The 23,470-nt window shown below is 37.1% G+C and overlaps 1 protein-coding gene across 3 annotated transcripts in view; it reads right to left on the bottom strand.

The window, feature by feature from the left end:
* PTPRK (protein tyrosine phosphatase receptor type K) overlaps positions 1–23,470 on the bottom strand; it is a 479,445-nt gene that overhangs the window by 215,137 nt on the left and 240,838 nt on the right. For all 3 annotated transcript variants that reach the window (XM_079780718.1, XM_079780717.1, XM_079780719.1), the window contains exons 4-5: positions 10,288–10,369; positions 8,143–8,258 (exon numbers count right to left, since the gene is read on the bottom strand). In XM_079780718.1, coding sequence (XP_079636844.1) covers positions 8,143–8,258; positions 10,288–10,369 — 198 coding nt within the window. The remainder of the gene's footprint in view (positions 1–8,142; positions 8,259–10,287; positions 10,370–23,470) is intronic.

Raw genomic sequence — 23,470 nt, forward strand, 5'->3', positions numbered from 1 at the left:
ATTCAAACAAATGGCGGCAGAATGGAGCTTGAAGGAGCAGGCCAGGGTTGCCGGTGGCAACAGGGGAAGCAAAGCTTTCTGCACACCCTGGCCGGGCTCACCCGCTTAAGGCTACAAAGTTTCAATTGTAGAAGGTGAATTAACTGCCACAGAAATGGCTGCCGCCCCAGAAATGGCTGCCGCCCTAGGCTACAAAGTTTCAATTGTAGAAGGAAAATAAATTCCAGATACCAAGGCCTCCCCTTGGGTTGCCAGGGGGCGTGGCCGGCCTGCAAACCACCACAGGCCCCTCGCTCAGGCCGCCCCACACCCCAAGGGAACCCCCAACCTTATCTATGACACCCTTCAGGGCAAACCAGCTGGCCCCCACCCGTGCACCAGGCCTCTATCATATCTAATAAAAGAGTAATATACAGATTGATCATCACTGCAACACACAATATAGCTGCCCCCATGTGGTCAAAGATCCTGCCCCCATGTGGACACAAGATGGCCACTACAAGATGGCCACCAGGATCGGGCCTAAACGGGCAGTCGGACATCCCTCCGGGAGTCCCAGATTGGAGAGGGTACAGGCTGGGCTGAGGTACAACCCCCCGCCGTGCACGAATTTCGTGCACCAGGCTTCTAGTATTATTTATAGGAAGCCATAAAGGAAGAATATAATGCCATGAACTTAAATCAACGTCCTGGGTGACAAGAGTGATAGCAATTCGCTACCAAATAGAACATGGTCTCTTAAGTGGAGCAAAATTAATTGTAAATGGGCATGTTCACAGAAAAAAATCACTACTGCTTAAAGAAGGATAAACAGAGAACATTAGAGTTAAATAGCAGGCTATGTTCATCTACCAGTTGAAGTCCAGAACAGTTGATAATTCAGGAAGCACAACAGACATGCCTAGCACTCCTATCTGACGTTACTCCTGTTCCGTGGACCACGGGGACAGAGAGGCCAAGGCTGAAACACCAAGAGCCTCCCACAGATGATTCTCCCGAGTGATACCAGGACCACACAGGGGCTTAATCTGGCCACAAGCTTCCAACTGTCTTGTTAAACTTTTATTAAGGTTGAAGAGAACCAAAAGAAATGGGAATGTCTCATTTTTCACTCCCACTTGGGATAACTTATGTGCAGTTATAAAAGTAGGAAATATAAAAGTAAACAAATGAATCTCACAGACAAATTCGTTCCAAGACAGAAAATAAGAAACCAAACTCATATGCTGGCTGTAAAAAATAAAATGTTGAGGAAATTTAAAAAGAAAACTGTCTTTATTATTCCTCTTTCACATCTACCCAAATTCTGTCAACTAGTACCACCAACCAGACCTAAAACTATTGTCTTCTTTCATTTGTCCCTCTCCTTCTCTGCTCACATCTGCCAACTCCACCCACACTGTCCAATCGAAGGCCCTCACTGCTTGATGTCTGAACCGCTAATAGTAGCTTCTTTATAGCCTGTGTCCATATCATGGCCCAGTCCCAACCCATAAACTGTCTTTACTTCTACTTCCCATTTCAACCTTCCACTCCAATAATATCTTCCTCCTGAAGTCCCCATTCTACCCACATACACAATAATCTGCAGAGATGACTATGCCCACCTAATCTTTGCTTATTCGAGCCCTACATGTCCTTCAAAAACTCAATCAAGTCTTCCATACATCCCAGTCTCTGTTGCTCTCTGTCAATTCCAAAATAGTACCTAGTATAGTGCTTAAATACTATATGGTCTTTTCTTACTCAGTTATAGAAGCATCTCTCAAGGCTGAAAGGATCTTTAAAAAGCATTCAGCCTTATGCCATGTCCTTAGCAAGGGCTTATCTAGACTATGCTTAGATACTAATTGTCATTTTACTTCCTCCTGGCATAGCTCATTCTAGGTTTCAATAGACCTACAATTAGAAAGTTCCTCCTTATAATCAGCTTATTTCTCTCACCATATAGCTTTAAGATGTTAATCATTATTGCACTTTAGTTTCTATAGAGAACAAATTAAATCCCTCTTGTATATTTCCAATATTCTAAGATTTTAAGAAATGACTCTAGTCTCCCACAAATCTCAAGATTTATTTATACCATGACCCTTTAGCCATTCTGATACCATTTTTTTCAACTTTAGTCACTGTCCCAGGGATTATATGCTATATTTTGTTATGTAATATTTCAGCCATAAGGACAATGACCTGGAAAATGTAAGAATTTTCACCAAGCCTAGACCAGACAATTTTTGCTATATCTTATTCCTTTATTTTTATCATCATGCCCAATGTGAGCTAATCACATATTGCATGTTTAATGTGGTTTTGAAATGTTTTCCTCAAATTAATTTTCAATGAATTATCCACTATAAATTAGATATGTCTAGGCTTAGATTAACTTCTTCCAAGAATTTCCCTTCACTATAATAAATGCAAAGTTATCAGATTTTGTTTTCAAGAAGAAATAGTATCAGAGATAGCAAAATCTCTTGTGGAAATTAAATATGCTACAAACATCCTGCACTTCATATGACAGTATAAATAGTCATGGGAGCATCAGAAAGAGCTTTGTGAGAAATTAACTAGATAAAAATTGAAATAATATAGTGATTTATTTCACTTATTAAAATTTTTGTACTCACTTAAAAAAAAAAAACACACAGTATTCCTATGTATTATAGGAACAAGGCTATGACTTGCCTGGATAGGTAAAACAAGGTATCGCCAGAAGATTCAGACCAACCATTTCATTGACCCCCAGCTAACCCCGGTTGGAACTACAAGAGATCAGCCTCTCTCCGGTTGTTTTGAAGAGCCTTTTGCATATCATTTTACTAATTTTACTCTCCAACCATTACTCTCAATCCACCGCTTAAATTACCAATGGCTTCGTAAGGAATGACATTTCCTTCGGCTGAGAAACCAGCCATATCACACTACAGTAGCCAAGACAGAGCTCACCAAGGGCAAAGCACTGGCAGACTTTCCTGCTTTGGCAGGCCCACCGGGGTGGCACAGTGCCAGCTCCTGTGGCGATGACAGACAGACTGGCCCAAAGGCCACAGCGTGGACGGCACTCTGCATAGGATTAACAATCACGCGTTAAACAGATGCGTTCCAATTCACCGAAACAAATGGTGCCACCAAATCTGCCCGCACAACTCCCTACTTTCAATTGTTCCACGGTCGAATTTCTCTGTCCAATCCAATGATACATGCCCACGGAGCTCTGTAATGATGGATGGAGTCATTAGCATTTTAGTTTCTACACTGAACCTGAAGCCAAAGCATATGGTGTGACAGATGTTCCAGCAATGGGCTCTATTTGACTTGCCATGTAGGTGTCCACTTATACTGGACCTTCGTGAAAGAATACTAATTTATAATTTACAGTTCAACCTCTGCTACAACTATTACACATCCTCTAAAGTTACAACATGTTCTGAAAACAGGACACTCAGACAAGACAGACAAAAATGTAAGTAATGTTTGCAGGCCACTTTCATCTCTGATTTCATTAGTACTGCCAGTAATTTGGATATTTGATAAAATGTTTCATATACTCACTTTTTCCCTCATTCATGATTTATTAAGGTAAAATATATAAGTATACAGTACATTGGAGAGATCTTAAGTTCTGACAAACATTTATATACCCATAGATCCAACACATCAATAAAGATATAAGATGTTTGCATTATTCCTGACATTTTCCCTTGTCCACTTCGTCAATCCTCACCCCCAAGAAGCAAATACTATTCAGATTTCTATCATCCTAGATTAGTTGTATCTCGTCTAGAGCTTAATATAAGTGAAATCATACAAAATGTTTTTCTGTGTGTGTCTGTCCTGAAAACGTGATGTTGCTGAGATGCATCCATATTGGTGGATATATGAGTAGTTCATTCTTTGCTATTACAGGGTAATAACACTCCATCACTTGAATGAACCACAGCTTGCTTATCCATTCTCCAGTTAAAGGACATCTGAGATCTTTACAATTTTTATAAGAAAACTGTTACAAACATTCTTGCTCAAGTCTTTTTGTGAACGCATGCCTTTATCTCTCTTGGGTAGATACTTACAAGAGGAATTGCTGGTGCCAGGTTTGTTGTTAGTTTATATATTCACCTTTTCTTGCCATCACATTATCTACTATTCATATTAGTAAGAGTTGAAATAAAAAGGACATAACTAAAAGTTTTAACCTATAAAAATGTCTAAACTAATTTTTCTGTGAGAAAATTAACTGAGACTTCTTAGTAATCTAACAGGATGATTTTATTATTTTACTCAGGAATATAGCCAGTATAAATTGTACATTGAAATTTCATTCATGATCTTATTTCCTAACACCTGTCTTTTACCCTCAGCCGTAAGTTATGATCCACAAATTCTCTACTATTGGAGGTTCCTTAGCAACATAAAGTGGCTTATTTCTTAAATTTGTTGTAAGAATTGGGGGGGGGGGAATCTATTCATGTAGAAAAAAATTACAAATCTTAAGTTGAGAAAAATTGTTATGTTTATATCTAGATATACACTACTTCATTGAGCTTTATTACAAAAGAGGGATTTAGAAATTCTCTAAGAGAGACTAAAGACTGTATTCTATGTCCCTATCTAACTTGAGTGAACACAATTTTTAAAACTATGTTCCAGGAAGCATCATGATTTCACCATATTTCTAGCTTGTTGACCCTCATCACACTTCTAAAAACATTCATTCATATTGTTTTCTGTATATATGCTGATTGTATATAAGGAGGTTCATTCAGATTATGTTTTGTCATTGTTTACTAAGTGTACAGAATAAATTACCTACTTCTAAAACTCTATAATTATATAATCCAACATCTCACAGGAAAGCAAACTCTAAAGATACATCCAGCACCACTATGATAGGCTTTATGAATTATCCTACATTAGCTCAGATAACTCATTCTTTGCTTTTTGTATCTCCATTTTTTAATTTACCTAATTTGTATGTCATTTTAAATAATAAAAGTGGTTAAAATATGAATTGTAAAGTTAAGATAATTAACAAGTGGGGGAATTTATCCTCTATATGCATTTTCATACGTAAATTTTTCTAAATATAAAACAGTAGCAGGCATTATGATCAGAATATTCCACAGACGTTGTGTTGTGTTATTTTTCATGTAAAATAAAAATTAGCTGCTCTTTTTGTTTTTATTATTTTATCCCATATTTAGACAACATTTACCAATTGAAGTGCAATGCTATATAATATGTCATTTGGAGGACATAAAAAAGTTGATCACAATTTTTATTACACCTGACCATAGCAGATGTAATAGCTACTCCCTTATTCCATTATTTCTTTGATAGGATGCAGTGACCTTGCATTGAGTTGCTTCAAGTACATTCATTCCCAGTATTGTCAGCAGATATTTTAAGTAGTTGTTCTCACAAAGATACTTAAGAAACATTTTCTGCATTAAAATCTAACAACATAAAAATCAGACAGTCTTCCAACAAACAAAAAAAGGTAATCAAAGCACTATTTCAGGCCATCAAAAATACTATAAGACCACCCTAGCTGGTTTGGGTCAGTGGATAGAGAGCATCAGCCTGTGGACTGAAGGGTCCTGGGTTTGATTCTGGTCAAGGGCACATGCCCGGGTTGCAAACTCGATCCCCAATGAGGGGCATGCAGGAGGCAGCTGATCAATGATTCTCTCTCATCATTGATGTTTTTTTCTCTCTCTCCCTCTCCCTTCCACTCTGAAATCAATAAAGATCTATTTTTAAAAAATACTATAAAGACTGAGTTTAGCATCTTTAGCTGGAACGAATTTTAGTCTCTATCCAACAACTCCTTTTATAAATAAGGAAAATGAGACTCAGAATAGTTCAATAAATCCTCTAAGCCCACACAATGAAGTAGATTATCAGAATTAAACGGTTGGAATTAAGGTTAGAATTAAGAAATGGACTTCCTGGTTTCTAGGAAGTTGTTGTGCACCAAGCAAAAATGACTTGCCATTTATTTGTATGGGTGGGCTTGTAGATTCATCATGGAACCAAGATTCTGTCTGCTTTATGATGTTTCTACTATTTTAACAAAAGATGAATACATTTCTAAGTCACTGGCCACTTTCTGGTTGACTCATGTTATTTAGGTACGATAACCAGTCTCATTCGCTTGAAAACATCCCTAAACTAAGTACTAGGTAGTTTTCAATCCTTCTTCAACATGGAAAATAATATTTAAGAGAGTAAGTTAAGGTAACATAAGTAGTATTATTGAGAAATGTAGAAAAGCTTTTTAATGAATACGGTAAATATCTAGATTGCTAAGGAATCGGGGCAGTCTCAATGTCAAAACAGAAGAGAAATACACAAAAAACACCTAAGCAAATGTAAAGAAAAGGAAGAGAAGAAAAGCAGAATTGAAGTTAAACAGAAAATTTTTATATTCACCTTAGTTTGAAAAATAGCAGGAAGAAATTTAAGAAACTATAATGCAATGAGTTGATACATAAAATAGGAAACAAACAAAAAAATAAGCAGTATTTCAACTGCAGCCCACTCAGATGGGCAGGGCCAGGATGACTGGTGCAAGAGGGCAGCTGGTGTCTGAGTATACAAAACCCTTTTTATTTCAATGTCACATTAAATCCTGGGGCATAAAACCAGGGCAGACTGCGAGCTTCTATTTCTCTGAGGATCACAACTAAAGTTAAATGCCAACTAATATTCCTACCTAAATGAAAATAATTAGCAAAATCATTACAAAATATGTCTAACAGTATTTTTAATACTCTTATTTAGGCTGAGAGGGAGAAACTAAGAGGGACTCTGACTTGACGTTTAGCTGATAAAACAAGTTGCATATTATACAATTTGCTCTCCAGGAATAATTCTCTTATATTTTAATATCTGGAGGGGAAATAAGCACAATCAGAAAAAAAGAAGGGGCTTCATTTCCTTTTCACACATTCAGTATGGTATCCTGATATCTGCAAATCAAATAAATTTCAAAGAAGTAATAATTAGATTTATATGATGTACATCTGCTATCCAGTTGTATTGTGGGAATTAGATGAAATAACACATTTAAAACGTCTAGTATAATATCGGGCATTAGACTAAGTATGATTTTTAAAATCTTTTATTGTAATCATTACCCAAACACCTGCAAACTAATGATTATCCTCAACACTAATTTCACCTCTCTAAAGATAAGTCCTGATGTCAATGTTCAACAAAATAAGCTAATCTTACAATAATTTCTTTTTTGGTCTCTATTGGTATCCTCAGATGTTTAAAATACAGACTGATTAAATCTCTTCCCTCATTCTGATGCAAATAGAAGCAAAATAATAATAAATGTGCTTAGAGAATAATATTACTTATATTTTAACTTCAAACTTTTTGTTCAACAGCCTTTGGAACTACTCTTAGCTCCTTCCCCACCCCTCACTATTCCCACTGCCCCTGGATGGACAAAAAATTCCCCGAAAACATGGCACTTTTCTTTGTCTATTGTTTTCATGCTGATTCTTTTACAGCTCTTTATATGCCCCATTTATGTTTCCCCAACATGAATGCTAAATTGCAATTCATTAAATACATACTTATGGATGATTTAATATATGCAAGGCAGCAGTCTTGACATCAGATCTGTGATTAACCTTTATGCACAAGAATCATGGAAAAAAATTTAATTGGTTCTCTTCCAGTTCACATTTCGAGGAATAATCCCAAAAGTGTCTTAAAATACTTTTTAAAAATGCATTTAAATATGACAGTTCCTACTTAAGTTCTTGTTACTTGAGTTTTCAAAATATTAAATGAGGAAATTTTCATTATGGTCCTACATAATGGATCTAGAAAAATTATTTTTACAATTTGTATGTAACATTAGGAAATCATTAGACACTAATTCAAGTATTTTTTAAACTGTATCATGTTATATTTTTATTCATATTACAAAAACAGAAATATCTGAAATGAATCCGCAGCCAGTTAAAACAAAACACACTTCCCCCCCGCCCTCTCTCTCTCTCTCTCTCTCTCTCTCTCTCTCTCTCTCATGCATGCACAGAAAATAATGAGACCACAAACAGTACATTTGTGATTTTTTAAAATCAAGTGTACTCTTTAGCTCAGCTGCCAACTTGGGCTTACCTGCAGCCATAGCTTGTTATGCACAGCATCTCGCCCTGTAGCAATACACTGAAATGTAGCGTTCTGTCCTGCATTGACCTCTACGTCCCCCAGACGGAGAAAATGAGGAGATTTATCTGTGAAGGCAGGGAAAAAATTATTGTTTTAACACAAAGAAAACAATCCATGTTACTTTTTTCAAGGAGGAGAATGTTGTTGATACTGTTACCTTTGCCCAAAGTTCATAACATATGGAAGAAAACTGAGTTTTCTTTGCACTGGAAGTTACCACTTCCTCTCACTCTCCCAGTTCTTTTCCTCGATAGCTCTATCACCTATTGCTCCATTATTGCTAGAGCATTGCTCTATAGAATGAACACTCAACAATTAGTGCAGAGGACTGCCATAGATTGTTCATGTGGGTATTAATAAAACAGTTACAAGTCAAAGCAAGTAAAGAGATCAACTAGGCACAAAACAGAGCATAATGGAAAAATATAATGAAAGCATGTAATATCTAAAATACTGACATGCAAGACTGTTGATCTATTAAGTTATACTTTAAGCAGTTGGATCTTTTTTTAATTATTTCAATAGATATAACCCTCCAGTACTTCAAAGAACAAGGGAATATTTGTATTTCTCTCAAACCAAGTATCAGCTTAGCTACTGTTAAATCCACTTCCTATTCCCTTATATTCCTAAGAAAGTTACCCAAAATAAATATTAGAGCAGCAGAAAGTGATGAGGGCAGTTAAAATATACTATACATGAAATAAATGATAATCAAATAAGTGTTTTCTATAATTGCCATTTAACACTGAAGCTTATTCATGTTTCCAACTGAAAGGAAATATAGGCAAGAAAAGCTAAACCTTAGTGACTAAAAGAAAGCTCAGGGAGGACCATATCACAATGCAGCTGCTGTTGTACGCAATTCATACTATTACTTTACTGGTGAATATTTTCTTTAACACCTCTCTTTCAACAAGTGTAAATGAACAGTTGATGGAAACATCACTCTGATATACTAATGAATTGGAAGAATTTAGCAAACCAACTTTGAGTGTGATAATTGTATTCTTTTGCTGAGAACATGCATAAATCATGTGAGCTTTGTCTGCCAGTCTTTTTCCAGAGCCCCATCTTGGTAGGCACTTCAGAAAGAGGGATGCTTGAACTAGAATAGTGATTCTCAAACTGTGAACTCTATACCAGCAGCACAGCAGCACCTGGGAACTCATCAAAAAATGTAAATTCAGAGGCCACACCAGGCCTGCAAATTAGAACAGGAGAGGGGCCAAGCAATCTGGGATTTGCCATACTCCATAGGGGATTCTGATGCAAACTAGGGTTTTACAGCCCCTCACCAGGAGCACAAGCCCTGACCTCTGGAACTTTGCAAGCTGCTTCTGATGTGGTGGAGAATTTCTACCAGGAGGATTACTCTACAGATCTTCTACAATGTATGGGCCCTAGCAAACGCTGTGGTGGGGAAATATAGGTAAAGTTTGAATTTCTGCAGCTGCATTACACCTGGTTCTCCTGAATGCATGCAATAATTGTCTTTCAGGGAATGTAATGTAAACACAAATTTAGCTATACAATCTGAAGACCAACCAATGAGTTTGTGACATAACAAAACAAGTTTATTTTTTATTTGATTTCTATTGTTTTGTTGTTTAATATGGATTAACCAGCTATTTATGAGAACATAAAAATCTTAGTTCTGATTTTGGAATAAGGTGAACTAATTTATTCACTTCACTTCAAATTTTGACTTGACTGATCACATAAGTGAGTGAGGCTTCTTTTCTATTTTGCTTTCAGATAAACTCTGATTTGTTATTCTTCTTTGCTTTCCAAGAAAACTTAATGCCAAAAGATAGAACAAGTCTTACTTAGAGTTTCATTTACATTTGTATTTGGTTCTCAGTAATTCATTAGAAGAATACTTTAATAAGTGTGTGATTAGTTACAGGTCTGAAAAATATTTGATTCGAAACCTCTACATATATTTCAGTGCTCCCTTAAAACTGAACAGAAAGCTAGGAGTAACAACAAAGGAGACAGCAATGATCAAGTGATGAGCGATCAACAGTCACTGCCAATGGAAGACAAGTGGTGAAAGAGCATAGAAAAATACAATTCTTAATCACAACCTACCACAAGGATAGCTCAATACTTGGATGTCATCAATGGCAATATAACCACTTCTCGCTCCTGAGACTTCAGCTTCAAATATTACCTGTCAGGAAAAAAAAATAGAAAACAGTTAAAACAATCATTTATAAGAAATTTTCAGAGCAGATAAAGAATAGCCATAAAATGCTTAAACATTTAATTTGATTTTCATCCTATAAGAATTTAAAATGTATCTTGTAATGTGAAGTCATTTCCTAAACCTTCCACAAATAAACAAAGTAGTTTTTTGAAGAGCCATCAAAATACTGAGGTCAAGCAGCTCTCACTAAAATTTTTAAGAAACTATAAAGTGTTGTTAGATTTCCTGAATGGGCAACACTTATACAAAATGAATAGGAAGATGCAGCAAATCCCAAATCCCTAAATTTCTCTTATTTATTTTCTATTTTTTGTTATTTATTTAATATACACTAAGCACTTCCAATTATTCCAAGCAGTAAGCTAACCAGTGAAAATATCAAATGATCAAAACTTTTTAAAGAGTTGAATTTTCAAAGATAGAGCTCATCCGATAGATTAGTGGCATTCCAGGCAAAAGGGATAATATAAAATGGAATAAAATAGAGCTGTGTGTTTGGGGACTAAATAAATGTAATCTGTATGTCTACAAAGGCTCAAAGAAGAAGAGATGAGATTAGTAAAGAAGGCATGGTAGACCTTGAACACTATCAGAGTGACGTCCGGAGTATATCCTGTCAATCGTTCTATATTAATAAATATCACACAAACAAAAAAGTGTCCATGTTCAAATATTAGCTCATGTTATAGAGCATTGTTGTTAGAGTCAATAGCAGGACTTCATATAGCCTTTCTTTTAATAATGTGTGCTGTGAGTTTTCAAGAGAAAATAGAGTTAGCATGCCATCTTTCAACATTGTATTTGACTATGGCTTCCTTTATTTGTGAAGATACACAGATAATTTTGAAAAACATTTTAAGAAATGTAAGGGGAGTTTATGTTTATTGTAAGAATTATATAATCAAATCAGTCTATTAGAAATATATTTGGCTATCAGGTGAAGATGACCTAACAGAAGACAAGACTGGAAACAGTCTGGTAATATGGTAATAGCAGTGGAAATAGAAAAATGAGAAGAAAAAAAGGTAAAGAATACCAAGGAAACAGACCAACTAGAACTTACTGACTCATTAGTTGTAGTAAGAGATGGGACAATTATGACTCTTGGTTTGGTTCACTAGATGAATGATCCTACTGGAGATCCCTAGCCAGGACTAGTGATAAAGCAAAAGGTACAAATTTTAGAGAGAAGATAACTAAGTACAATTCAGACATTTCAAATTTGAATTGCTTATGATACATATAGGGTAAATGATTAGGAGAGAGCGAGGCAGATATATCTGGAAAAGGAGAAAACCGCTAAAAAGGAGGCAAGAAGACAGTCAGCAGAAGTAAAGCCAACAAAGTGTGATTCAGACACAATGGTCAGGGGAGGCAGAGAAAGAAGTATCAGGAAGCTTCAGGCAGGCCACCACTCCCACCGAAAGGATTAGAAAAGTCCAGATAAATGACAATAACCAAAATTCAGAACATCAGATATGCACATAAACAATGGCATCTTTATGAAGATTTAGGAGGGCAGTCTCTGCACTGTGATCCTATGATCCATCTCCAGTCTTGTCTCCTTTTCCTTGGGAATATTGGCCCATCCTGGGATTAGACTGGGATTCTAGCTCAGCACAGATTTAGGGCCACTGATGGAGGAAAGTGAAAACAGTGAAGCTTACTGTCATTGTGTGAAAATAGAAAAACAAACTGGAAATTTGGGGAGTCTGGCTTTTTAAAAAAGATGTAGGCCATGGTAAAAAAGAAATTATATATATGAAATACAGGAAAGAGGTCAAGAAAAACTATAATTAAAAAGTATCAACTGGAGGTAGCCATTAAGAGTTTTCGGGTAACTTTTTGACAGACAGTTTTACTATAGTGGAGAGGCAGAAGCTTTATTGATGGCTGAAACTAATTAACATTTATTGCACTTACTATAAACAAGAGACTGTCCTAAACTAGCGTGCACATTCACGCAAGCAGCTGGTGTTGTTTACCCCCCACCACACAACACTCCTTTAATCCTCACTACAATCATATGGAGTAGGTATTATTTTTATCCTCAATTTAAAGAAAAGTTAAGTAACTTGACTGAAGTCTATCAGCTAACAAGTGGTAGAGTCAGGAATGGACCTTAACTAACCTACCTCTATGCTGTATTCTTCCATCAACTTCACTACACTACCCTCTCAAGATAAAGAAGCAAACGGTGAGAACATTTCCTTTAAATAGGCTTTAAATTTCCTTTTAAAGTCTAAAATTTAAAAAAATTAATGTCATTTTAAATAGCATACTAATTAGGTATTATGTGACTAAATAGCAGTATCATCAGCATTACAGCCTTCCTATCCTGGTACCATACTTCTGTATCCACCCAAAAGCCAATGACAACAGGATGCACAAAGTAGGCTGGGTGGATGATTAATCTCCCATCCATCCACTCCCACCATAAACTTTCTCCTACATCATTTCTTTTCCACTTCAAGTTGGCTCTTTCTGCCTATTGATTTCACTGGAATAATCTGAAGCAAGAAGTTGGAGAACAAAGTCTTTGGGGGAAGAGAAATGCTTTATGATGAAAGGATAGCTAACCCATGAACAGATATATGTGTCTGTATATACATATGATTTATGCTTCACATAAATGTATTTGCTATGAAAACAATTATCTGGATACTTTTTAAATATCGGTACAAAGCCTTAGCAAGAAATAGAGAAAGAAGGGAAATCAACTTTAAACAACGTATAACTTGAAAAAATTGTGGTTGTTAAGCCACTTTCTTTGGGATGAGAAAACTTATACTTGATTCCCAAGTTTCCCGTTTGAGCAAATCACATAACCTTTTAGAGCCAAGTCCCAATTCCATAATACAGATAAATTGCAGCTTTCATTACAATACTTTATGAGGATTAAAAGTGCCCTATGTAAAAGTGCTACATAAACCAAACGGTAATATTATCAACCTTGTTAATATATAAGATTTGGATAGGTGTACCCCAGGAAAATATTTTATTTGCTTGAATAAATAGTTTAAGGAAAGGGAAGGCACTGAAATGAAAATGAGAAACCCATTTTTGAAAACAAAACAAAACAAAACGTTCTTATAAATAGACCACACATCTGTATAATTAATCCTTGCTAGTTATTTCATTTTGTCTTAGTCAGCATTAATTAAATTACTTTAAATTCTAGGCTTATCTTAGTTTTACCTTCACGAACTGTTTAAACTTCCTTCGTTCCATATAAATGATGTATTTAAACATGATTACCACACCCTTGAGAAAAAGGTTTATTTGTTCTTTTAAATGGAGCTTTATTCTGGACAATAAATTTAGGCCTTGATTTAAAAGAAGCGGTTCTTTATTAAAGAAAAAAAAAATGTTTCTCTTTTTTAGTGACCTCATTTTCCCTGCTAAGTGTTGTCTTTGCCTCATTAACGAGAGCTAGAGGAAATTTCTAAGATCAGATTCCTTTACTGCTAAGGATCTAATCAGCTTTATCACTTCAACAGAGCCCTCACCTTGTAAGGCTCTTCTGTCGGGTCAGGGGAAACAAATCCGAACAGCTTAATTACACAGAGCTTGCTTGGGCTAATGCTCGGGTCAGATCTAATGCTTGGTGTCAAGTATTCTACCAGGGCTTCCCACAAGACAGAGCCCTGAAAGCCATACCAGATGTCAACTTTAACCCATCCAGGAGGCCAGCCTGGGAACAGAATAAATGGGCTCTGCATTTTACGCTGTTTTCACTCCACTCCATTACCTGAAATACTGAAGGTGATGATTCTAATCAAATTTTTGCTACTCTAGCAACATTCTTGGATTATTAGCTAAACAAGTGAAGTAAAAGTTAAGTTAAAGTAGAAGCGGGTGGGGGCGAAGGCAAACCTGCAAGAACAAAGACAACTTTATCCTTTGGTAAACGGAATGAATGCAGAGGAAGTACCAGATACAATGGAAAACTGAACCCGGAGTCAGGAAGCCTGGGATTTAGTTGTTGGTCCACTATTAAATGTAACCCAAGTAATGTATTTACCCGTGTCTTTGTAGCCTCACCTGGGTATCACCGGCCTTGTCTATATCTTGTGAAGACTGAATGGCCTATGTGAAATGATTAAATGATACATGAAATATCATGTAGTATAAGATATTAAAGGTATTTAAAATAGCTGGAAAAATGTGCACTTCATTTTCTTTCAATATGTCATAATGTTAAAACTAGTGTTGCCTCCAAAGTCAGATTCTGTATGTGTAACTTTAACTTATGAAACAAACGTATGAAAATTGCTCATGTGACTTTATGTAAAATTGAAAACTCAGTATCCACCTAAGGGTTTAAGGGAGGATTAAATGAGATAATACACATGAACCATTTAACACAGTTTTGGGCATACAGTAAATGTTTTATGTTAAGGGGCACCACTGCCATCATGGGAAAATATTCACAAAGGACACATGTACTAAAATGAAATTTCTTACCATTTCCTCTCTCTCATGAAAACCTTCTGGCCACAATTTGGGGGACAAAAACAACAGAGAAAACTGGTATTTTATTCCCATAAACCTCCTTGACTTTGTGTTTTTTTTATTTGAATTTTTAAACACTGAGCATTGCTAATGTAAAATTCTACATAAATTACACATTTGCTTCAAAGAACAAATGTACAAAAATCAAAACCTATTTCAAAATATTCACATTCAAATTTTGATAATATTAAAATATAATTCCATCCATATCAAGGGCTACTACAGCACCTATGTCATCATCATCATTACAATATATGAGGCCTCAAAGTCAGAAACTATAGTTAACTCAGAGCTTATTCATAGTGCCTGGCACATAGCAGGCATTCAACAGATGCTAGCTGAACCACAACAAATTATATACACACACATACATACATACATACATACACACATATTTACAAATATATATGAACAAAAGTACGTCAACATCATTAAATAAAAATGACCTTTCTCTCTCATGTAAACTCTAAACATTGGATTCTCAAGGATATATCCTAGGCCACCTTCTCTCTTTTTGGCATACCTTCTACCCAGATAGGATAAAGGAAGACAAGCCTGCAAAATGGCAGAGGAGATTGAGGCAAAAAATGTGTGTAGAGATATAAAAGGGAAACGGAGATACAGGGTATCGCAAAAGCCAATAAGAGAATATCCTGTTGGCATGGCGCAGTGGTTGAGTGTCCACCCATGAACCATGAGGTCACAGTTCGATTCCTGGTCAGGGCACATGCCCAGGGTGCAGGCTTGATCCCCAGTGTGGGGTGTGCAGGAGGCAGCCAATCAATGATTCTTTCTCATCATTGATGTTTCTAGCTCTCCCTCTCCCTTCCTCTCTGAAACAATAATTTTTTTTAAAAAGAACATCTGAAGTGGAAGACAGGCCAGGACCAAATGCTGTTCAAACACCAAGTAAAATGAGTAAAGTATAAGAGGATGAGTTTATGTTATGGTCAGAAAGTGAGATGCTTACATGTAAAGTGAGAACACTTGCAAAATATTATAAGATCTGTTTAACCAGAGCATCAAGTTAAAATAAGGTGGGTGACTTAGGGAAATAAGGTAAAATAGGAAGGTGATCCTGGAGATGAGGAAAAATAAGGAAGGTGGATTCGGGGAAAGGCGAGGTAAAGGAACCAATAGGGGACTTGCCACAGAGACACGGAAGTCATCAGGCTGGCGGAGAGCCTTAGAAGCGGAGAGAGCAACTAGCACTAAGTTCATGATGAATAGAAGAAAACGCCTTGGGGTCCATGGAAAGGCATAATGGGAAGGGTGGCATGATTAAAAGGGAAGAAATCCAAAGGGGTGGAGTGTTTCCTATCCATTAACCTGATCCCAAGTGACTTGGGAATTAATATCTGCTCTTTGAGAGACTGTTTTGTAAGACGTGTCCTCAGGCCGGAGTCACACACAGAGCATGATTACAATGGTAGCTAACTGTTCAAACACATTTTCCAAGTCTATCCTCCTCTCCTGAAAGACAAGGTCTTTGAGGGCAGTGACTGGTCTTACTCAGCACAGCATCGGTGAACCACAGGCTCCTGGGAAAGCTGGAGCTAGAAGGCGTTCCATTATGTAAAAGAAAACAAGTCTGCAATATTAGTGCATTCTGGTAAATGGTTTTGCCTTAAGGGAAAGTATGGAATAAAGTATTCATTTAGTTCACCTTTACCTAACTCAGAAAAATGTTGTTGACATAAAATAACGCTCCCTTGAGAAAGCTCCGGATAATTTTCCCAAGCTAATTTAGAAATCGTGAAAATATAATTACTTCCCTTGAATAGTTAATGCTATAAGGAATGCATTTTTTGCTTATGGCCCCCAGAAGAGCTTGTATTGAATAAGTCAAATTGCTATGTGGAAACTTCAAAATCTGGAACCTAGTTTCTTTCTGAATGTGAAAATATTCTATTTTTGTTCATACTTAAATATTAATATACACAGCCCAGCTGGTGTGGGTCAGTAGCTGAGCATCAACCTATGAACCAGAAGGTCACGGTTTGATTCCAGGTCAGTGCACATGCTTGGGTTGCCAGCTGCATCCCTGGTGGAGGGAGTGCAGGAAGCAGCCGATCAATGATTATCTCTCATCATTGATGTTTCTATCTCTTTCTCCCTCTCCTTTCCTCTCTGAAATTAATAAAATATATATTTTAAAAGAGTTTAATATACACATAACTGGCGGGTGTTGCAAAAGCCCCGTGCAGAGCAGGTAGTGGCTGGTGCCCACTGCAGCTCCTCTCTCACAGGCAGTCAATCTGGAATCCTGCAATCTCAGTACAGTGCGAGAGGGGGCTTCTCCCTGGCAGACCTGCACACTAGGCTGGCTTACCTATTGATTCATGCGATAGTTGATTTCTAAGAGTCTCACATATGAAAATGCCTTCAGTAAAGCCCTGGAATGAGTGCATTAACAGCCTTTGCTGGCTGCTTACTTGTTTATCTAGTTCCTGAAAGAGATAAATGCCTGAGCTGCAAAAGGTACATAGGTAAAATATGCAAGCAAGGGAAATACTGGTACATTCTTTGGCTTTAAAGCTGCTTGCAAGAGTAATTAGGGCATTCTAATTATATGCCAAACATGGAAGGCAGTTAAGATCTATAATAAAGCTCAAAATGATTCTTCATCTAAAACCCTTTCATATTGCAGATTTTGGCTATCCCTGCACCTCCATGACTTGCAGGTGCATAAGAATTCAAAAGCAGTTCTTTTGATTAAGACATGCTAAAATTAAATATGGCCAGTTTCTTAGGACCATTCTTGTTGAGACTTAACCTTAGGACTTTGCAGTCTGCAGAGAGTAATTAGGTTTCCTGAGTACAGACAGGCTTTCTGCAAGGTGACAAGGTCTGGCACTCAACAGAAGCTGCTGTTGAACAGCTTGCTTGCTTTCACACACACAACACACACACGTGCATACACACACAATTTATCCACACACAATTATAATAATGCACTAGTAGCCCGTTTGCACGAAGATTCGTGCAATAGACCTTCATTCACCAGGCTGCCTGCACCAGTTTTCTGCCGGCACCGGGGACCCAGGCCTTGGCTGTGGCCACCGCCTTCTGCCTTCTTTCAGGGTCGGGGCTTGAGGTTTCGCATTCTCAATCGCCTATCAGTGGTCGGCAAACTCATTAGTCAACAGAGCCAAATATCAACAGTACAATGACTGAAATTTCTTTTGAGAGCCAAATTTTTTAAACTTAAACTTCTTCTAACGCCACTTCTTCAAAATAGACTCGCCCAGGCTGTGGTATTTTTTGGAAGAGCCACACTCAAGGGGCCAAAGAGCCGCATGTGGCTCGCGAGCCGCAATTTGCTGACAATAAGAACTTCTACATCATCTAACACAGGTGACAATACCAGTTATACCAAGACCGCACTTGCATGAAAACAACTACAGCATCCATCCAAACACAAGCCTTTTCAGTTATACAGTTTGTCTGATAAACAACAGAATATCAGTCAAAGCACACACCAGTGTCCAGTAAAACAGTAAAAATGCAAGATCACAGATCAAAAGCAGAAAATAAAACCTAAGAGATTTCACATCAAAGTAGACTGCATTTAAAAAAAATAAAAAGCCCAATGAAGGTGATTTTCAGAAGGCTTGGCACCATAATGAATATGCAAGCATTGTACTTTCCTATACTTCAAATTAGCCCAGGGAGTTGACTGTCCCTAATGTAATCACCAACAGTAGACCTAAATAAAGGAACTAACAATAATTATTTTAGGGCCTATGCTAAAATATTTAAGTTCATAAAAGTAGTCCATTAGTTATTTAAATTAATTTTCATTCCTGAAATGAATGAAAACACTTGCAAAACATTGTCAATAGCTCTTTTAATTTGAATAGATGTTGATGTTGATTAATATGATTCTGTAATGTGGTTAAGTGAGACCCAGATAAACTTTTCATCTCTGAAAACAAATAAACTCAAAAGTTGAACCAAAAATAAATAATATTCACAAAATAAATGCGAGAGGAGTTGTATTCTTTGTATGTTCTCCCTAGCTTAAAGTGGGGGAAAGCATATACTGCTTTTTCCAAAAGGTTTTGAGATAAGTCTTTAATGATAATGGAGATACACACACATACACGCACACATACACACATGCACAGCACAGACAAATGCACTCTGAGTCACAGAACAACTCGAATCTCTGTTCTGGGGTCACTGTGAGGATGAAAAGAGACTGTATACAATTTGGGTGGTTCTCCATAAATGTTAACCTCTTCCTCCCTTTCCTGTTCTTCTCCAGGGGCTGATTCATCCTACTCAGTGCCTTAAGACCCAGCCAGTTATAACAGGCAGTGGTAATAAGGTGGCCTTGATGCTGAAGGCCACACAAAAAACACTTTTTGGCTCCTCAGCACCACCCTCTCCTTTCCCATTACCTATTTCTAAAAAAGAGAAAAGTTTGCACAATCTGACACCCACATCATTAAAGTACCCTTACATGATTCCTTTTTTCATTCCAATTCAGCAGCGAGAATGGGGAAGCTGGCCACAGTACAATGTGCCCAACGCCTTTTAGAGGCATCCCCAATTCCAAAGTCGGCAGATAGAGCATAATACCATATTCCACGTGCCTTTAAACATGTATTCAGAAATAAATTGAAATAGGGCCCAGTATTCATGGCACACAGACTAATTTATGTTAGGGTAGGAATTTAGCAAAAGAGAGGAAAAGTCAAAAAGGCAATTGGAAGAAGGAAATGAAACAAAGTTAACTGAAATAACACAAGATCTAAAACTGCCATTCAATACATTTTTCATCCTGTGGGTCTGCCCTTAGCTACATAAGCAAGCAACTTACACCATAAACGATGTGGTGTAGCACTAAAAGTGGAGAAGCAAAGGCTAGCAAATTCATCAGCAAAATGTCATTTCTGGATCTTTACTATCATAGCTCCACCATCTGCGTTATATTTTATAGTTAGTTGTCTGAGCCAAAAATAAAAGATGACTGGTTAAGGTTGCTATTTCTATCAACGTGACACTGAATTACAGGACTATTTCTCCTCGCTTCTAGAGATGTGCCATTTGTCTTCCTGCAATCCACAGACAGAACCTTTTAAATTTTAGCACCACCAGTCCAATCTTACACAGAGAGGCAGACCACTTGCACAACTATTTCTGGAAAAAAGAATGCTTTCAAACTAACACAGTTAAGTCTGTTCCTTAGCAGAGGTTAGTGACTCTCAAGAGCATTAATTTATAACCATCCAGCTCAATTAAGAAAATTAAAATTAGTAATGCAACCTATATTTACCATAAACATGAAATTACTAACATGTAAAATCTGTGGATCATATGAACTTTAATTATAGAGAAAAACAAGCTGCAAGTGAACCAGGTAATTAACTGGTAGCATAACCAGATATCAAGGCAAAGTTCAACGGAACTTGAACTCTTCCATCACAAATGTGGACATATTAATAAGTAATTATTTTAAGGCCATATATAAAGAGAACTCTTTACTTTCATCATATTGGTTTAAGAACTAAGTGATTTCAAAAGTACTGTAACCTTTCCCTGTTGAAAGGTTAGTGTTATGGTAGAGAGAGATTTTACACAAAATTAATTAGAGTGACTGGTTTCTGTACTCCTACTAGTTTTAGTTATTAGAAAAGTAGCACTAAATTAGCTATGTCTATAGTGTTCGTTTAGACATTTCTGTATTTTTAAATTAAAAATGTATTTTTGTTTACACTATTAGAGGTGTCCCCCATTTTCCACACCTTAACCTACCTCCACCCAGACCCTCCCCTTCCCTCTCTCTGGCCTCAGCACACTAACTTTTCTTTGGTTAAAAAAGAAAAAGAAAAGAGGTTATGGGAAATCCTTGAAATTTCAATAAGAAGACCACTATATAATATTAAATCAAGTGAGGTAATAATTAAAAGTTCCAATACATTATGTTAAAAACATCAAAGTATTTTACATATCCAACGATACTACAGAAGTTAAACATGCATGCCTTAGTTGACGCATGAATTAACTAGGTCTTGATTTTTGTATTTGTCTGTTACTTCTTCCTGAAGTACCCATGCTAATACTAGAGAAAATTGCTCAGAAAAATCTCAAGACAACGGGAAAAGAAGAAACGAGATACATATGGAATAAAAGTATTAGTTCCATTATCTACTGACTCTTGTAACATAGTATATGCATTTGTTCATTACATAACTATCTGACACCTAATATGCATAAGAGATGAACAGCTCAGAAAAAGTTAGTGCCTTCATAAAAAACATCCTAATATGGAAGAAAGACAATAAGCAAATGTATGGTATGGTGACAAGCTGCTCTGGCAGTAAGGAGCTAGAGAACAAAGGGGTGAAGAAACTGTCAGTGATCAGGGAAATCTCTGCAGAGCCCTGAAAGTGAAGATGGCGGGAGTACCATTTAGACAGGAAAAAGCTTGGAACATTCCAGAAGCATAGGGCAAAGTGAGGAAGGCAGAGAGCAGTAGCCAGCTTTGTGTGAATTTAGAAATGAGTTGGATCCACAGTAAGAAATTTAGATTTTATTCTAAGAAGCCATGAGAAGATTTGGGTCGAATCCCTAATATCTGAAATGTGTTGTTATGTTATGTTATGTTATGTTATGTTATGTTATGTTATGTTATGTTATTTATTTATTTATTTATTTATTTTTATCCTCACCCAAGGACATTTTTTCCATTGATTTTCAGAGAGAGTGGAAGCGAGAGGGAAAGACAGAGAGAAACACCGATGTGAGAGAAACACAACAACTGGTTGGTGGCCTCCTGCAGGAGCCCTGACCAGGGCCTGGGCCAGTGAGAAGCCTGCAACCTAGGTACGTGCCCTTAGCCGGAACTGAACCTGGGACCCTGTGGTCCGCAGGCCAACGCTCTATCCACTGAGCCAAATCGTTTTTAAACACACTGAGCCAAATGTGTTTTTAAAAGATCAGTCTGCAGTGAGTAGAATAGTCTACCAGGGACAAGAGGGAAGCTGGGAGAACTGTTGGGAAGCAAGTGTTTGAGGTGATAAAGGATGGGCTTCATCCAAAATATTCCCACTGTGAAAAAATAAACAAACAACAAAAAAAGACCAAGAAAATTATATTATCTGTAGGGCATCTTAAAGTAAAAATGGACAAAGTGGTACATAGCTCGAATCTCAAGTCTATAGGCTAAGTTGTCCCAATAACAAACCCATCTGGATATCTCTTTACATCTAGATAGATAGATGACAGATGGATGGATGGGAAGAAAGAAAGGAAGACAGGAAGACAGGAAGACAGGAAAGAAGGAGGGAAGGAAAAAAGAAGGAAGGGAGGAAGAGAGGGAGGGAGGGAAGGAAGAAGGAAGGAGGGAGGAGAGAGGGGAGAGGGGAGAGGGGAGAGGGGAGAGGGGAGAGGGGAGAGGGGAGAGGGGAGAGGGGAGAGGGGAGAGGGGAGAGGGGAGAGGGGAGAAAAAGAAATGCTTTGAGTTGGACCCTTACATAGTGGACTAATTAGTTAATGGCACCAACAAGCAAAAGTGATGTGACTAAACCTAAAATCCAATACCAGAAGTCACTCAGCATGAGAAAAGTCTCCATGTGTGCAGATGGCAGAAACAATCAAGGGTGCTTTATTTGGACCACACAATGCTGTATGCTTTTCTATTACAGTCAAATACTACTTTTCAAGCTTGGATTTCATCCCAATTTTATGGATGACAAACTAAGCAGCATGGTGAAAGTTACACTACAATGCAAAATTGTTGATGTACCAATTCTATGTCCTGCTTCAAACACATTTTCTCCTTAGATTCAAACAGTGTGAGACAAACTGAAGGTTAAATTATTGAAACCAATTGAGTTCACACAGTGAAAATATAGTGTAAACTATTTCTTTCATAAGTGAATCAGATTGAGAGTCAGCCTTATGTTAAAATACAAGTATTGATCAGTATAAGTATTTTAAAACCCTAAAATTTGGCCTTTTTTTTTTAATTGCAGGAGTGAATTATTTTGAAGAGTGTTAAATTCCCCACATAAAAAGAGAACACTAACTTCTCAAGAAGAAAGAAATTAGAGTATATATTTACTTATGTTTATCTTTACAAAAGCTAAATCCTAAATTATCCCCAATTACTTAGGCTGGGACCCCAGGTCATCACTTATCTTGTGACCCTGAGAATATTATATAAGCATCCCAACATTCCTTCTTCATTCTCTGAAAGATGGGGGTGCTTTGAAGAGGTCATGTGATAACATGTAAACTGTTGTAACATGGGAGTTGGCATTCAAAACATTTTTTTTTTTTTTCCTATCAAGAGTCCTGCGAAGAAAGGGCCTGGCTCTAGTGAGGCTTCCTACATCCTACAGCTCTCAGCCAAGTCCTCCAGTCTGTTGACAAAAAAAAAAAAAGAGTTATCTTGACCTAATTCAGGAATCTGTTGAGTTACTCATGTTATCCCCAGGAACAGAACAATGCCTGCTAACTCTTATTCCTGTTTCTTATACAAAGCGACTAACAACCAACTCCAACCCACCCACCCACCCAACACACCTACTCCAACCA

The sequence above is a fragment of the Cnephaeus nilssonii genome, assembly GCF_951640355.1.
Source record: "Cnephaeus nilssonii genome assembly, chromosome: 9".
In the NCBI taxonomy this organism is placed as follows: Eukaryota; Metazoa; Chordata; class Mammalia; order Chiroptera; family Vespertilionidae; genus Cnephaeus; species Cnephaeus nilssonii.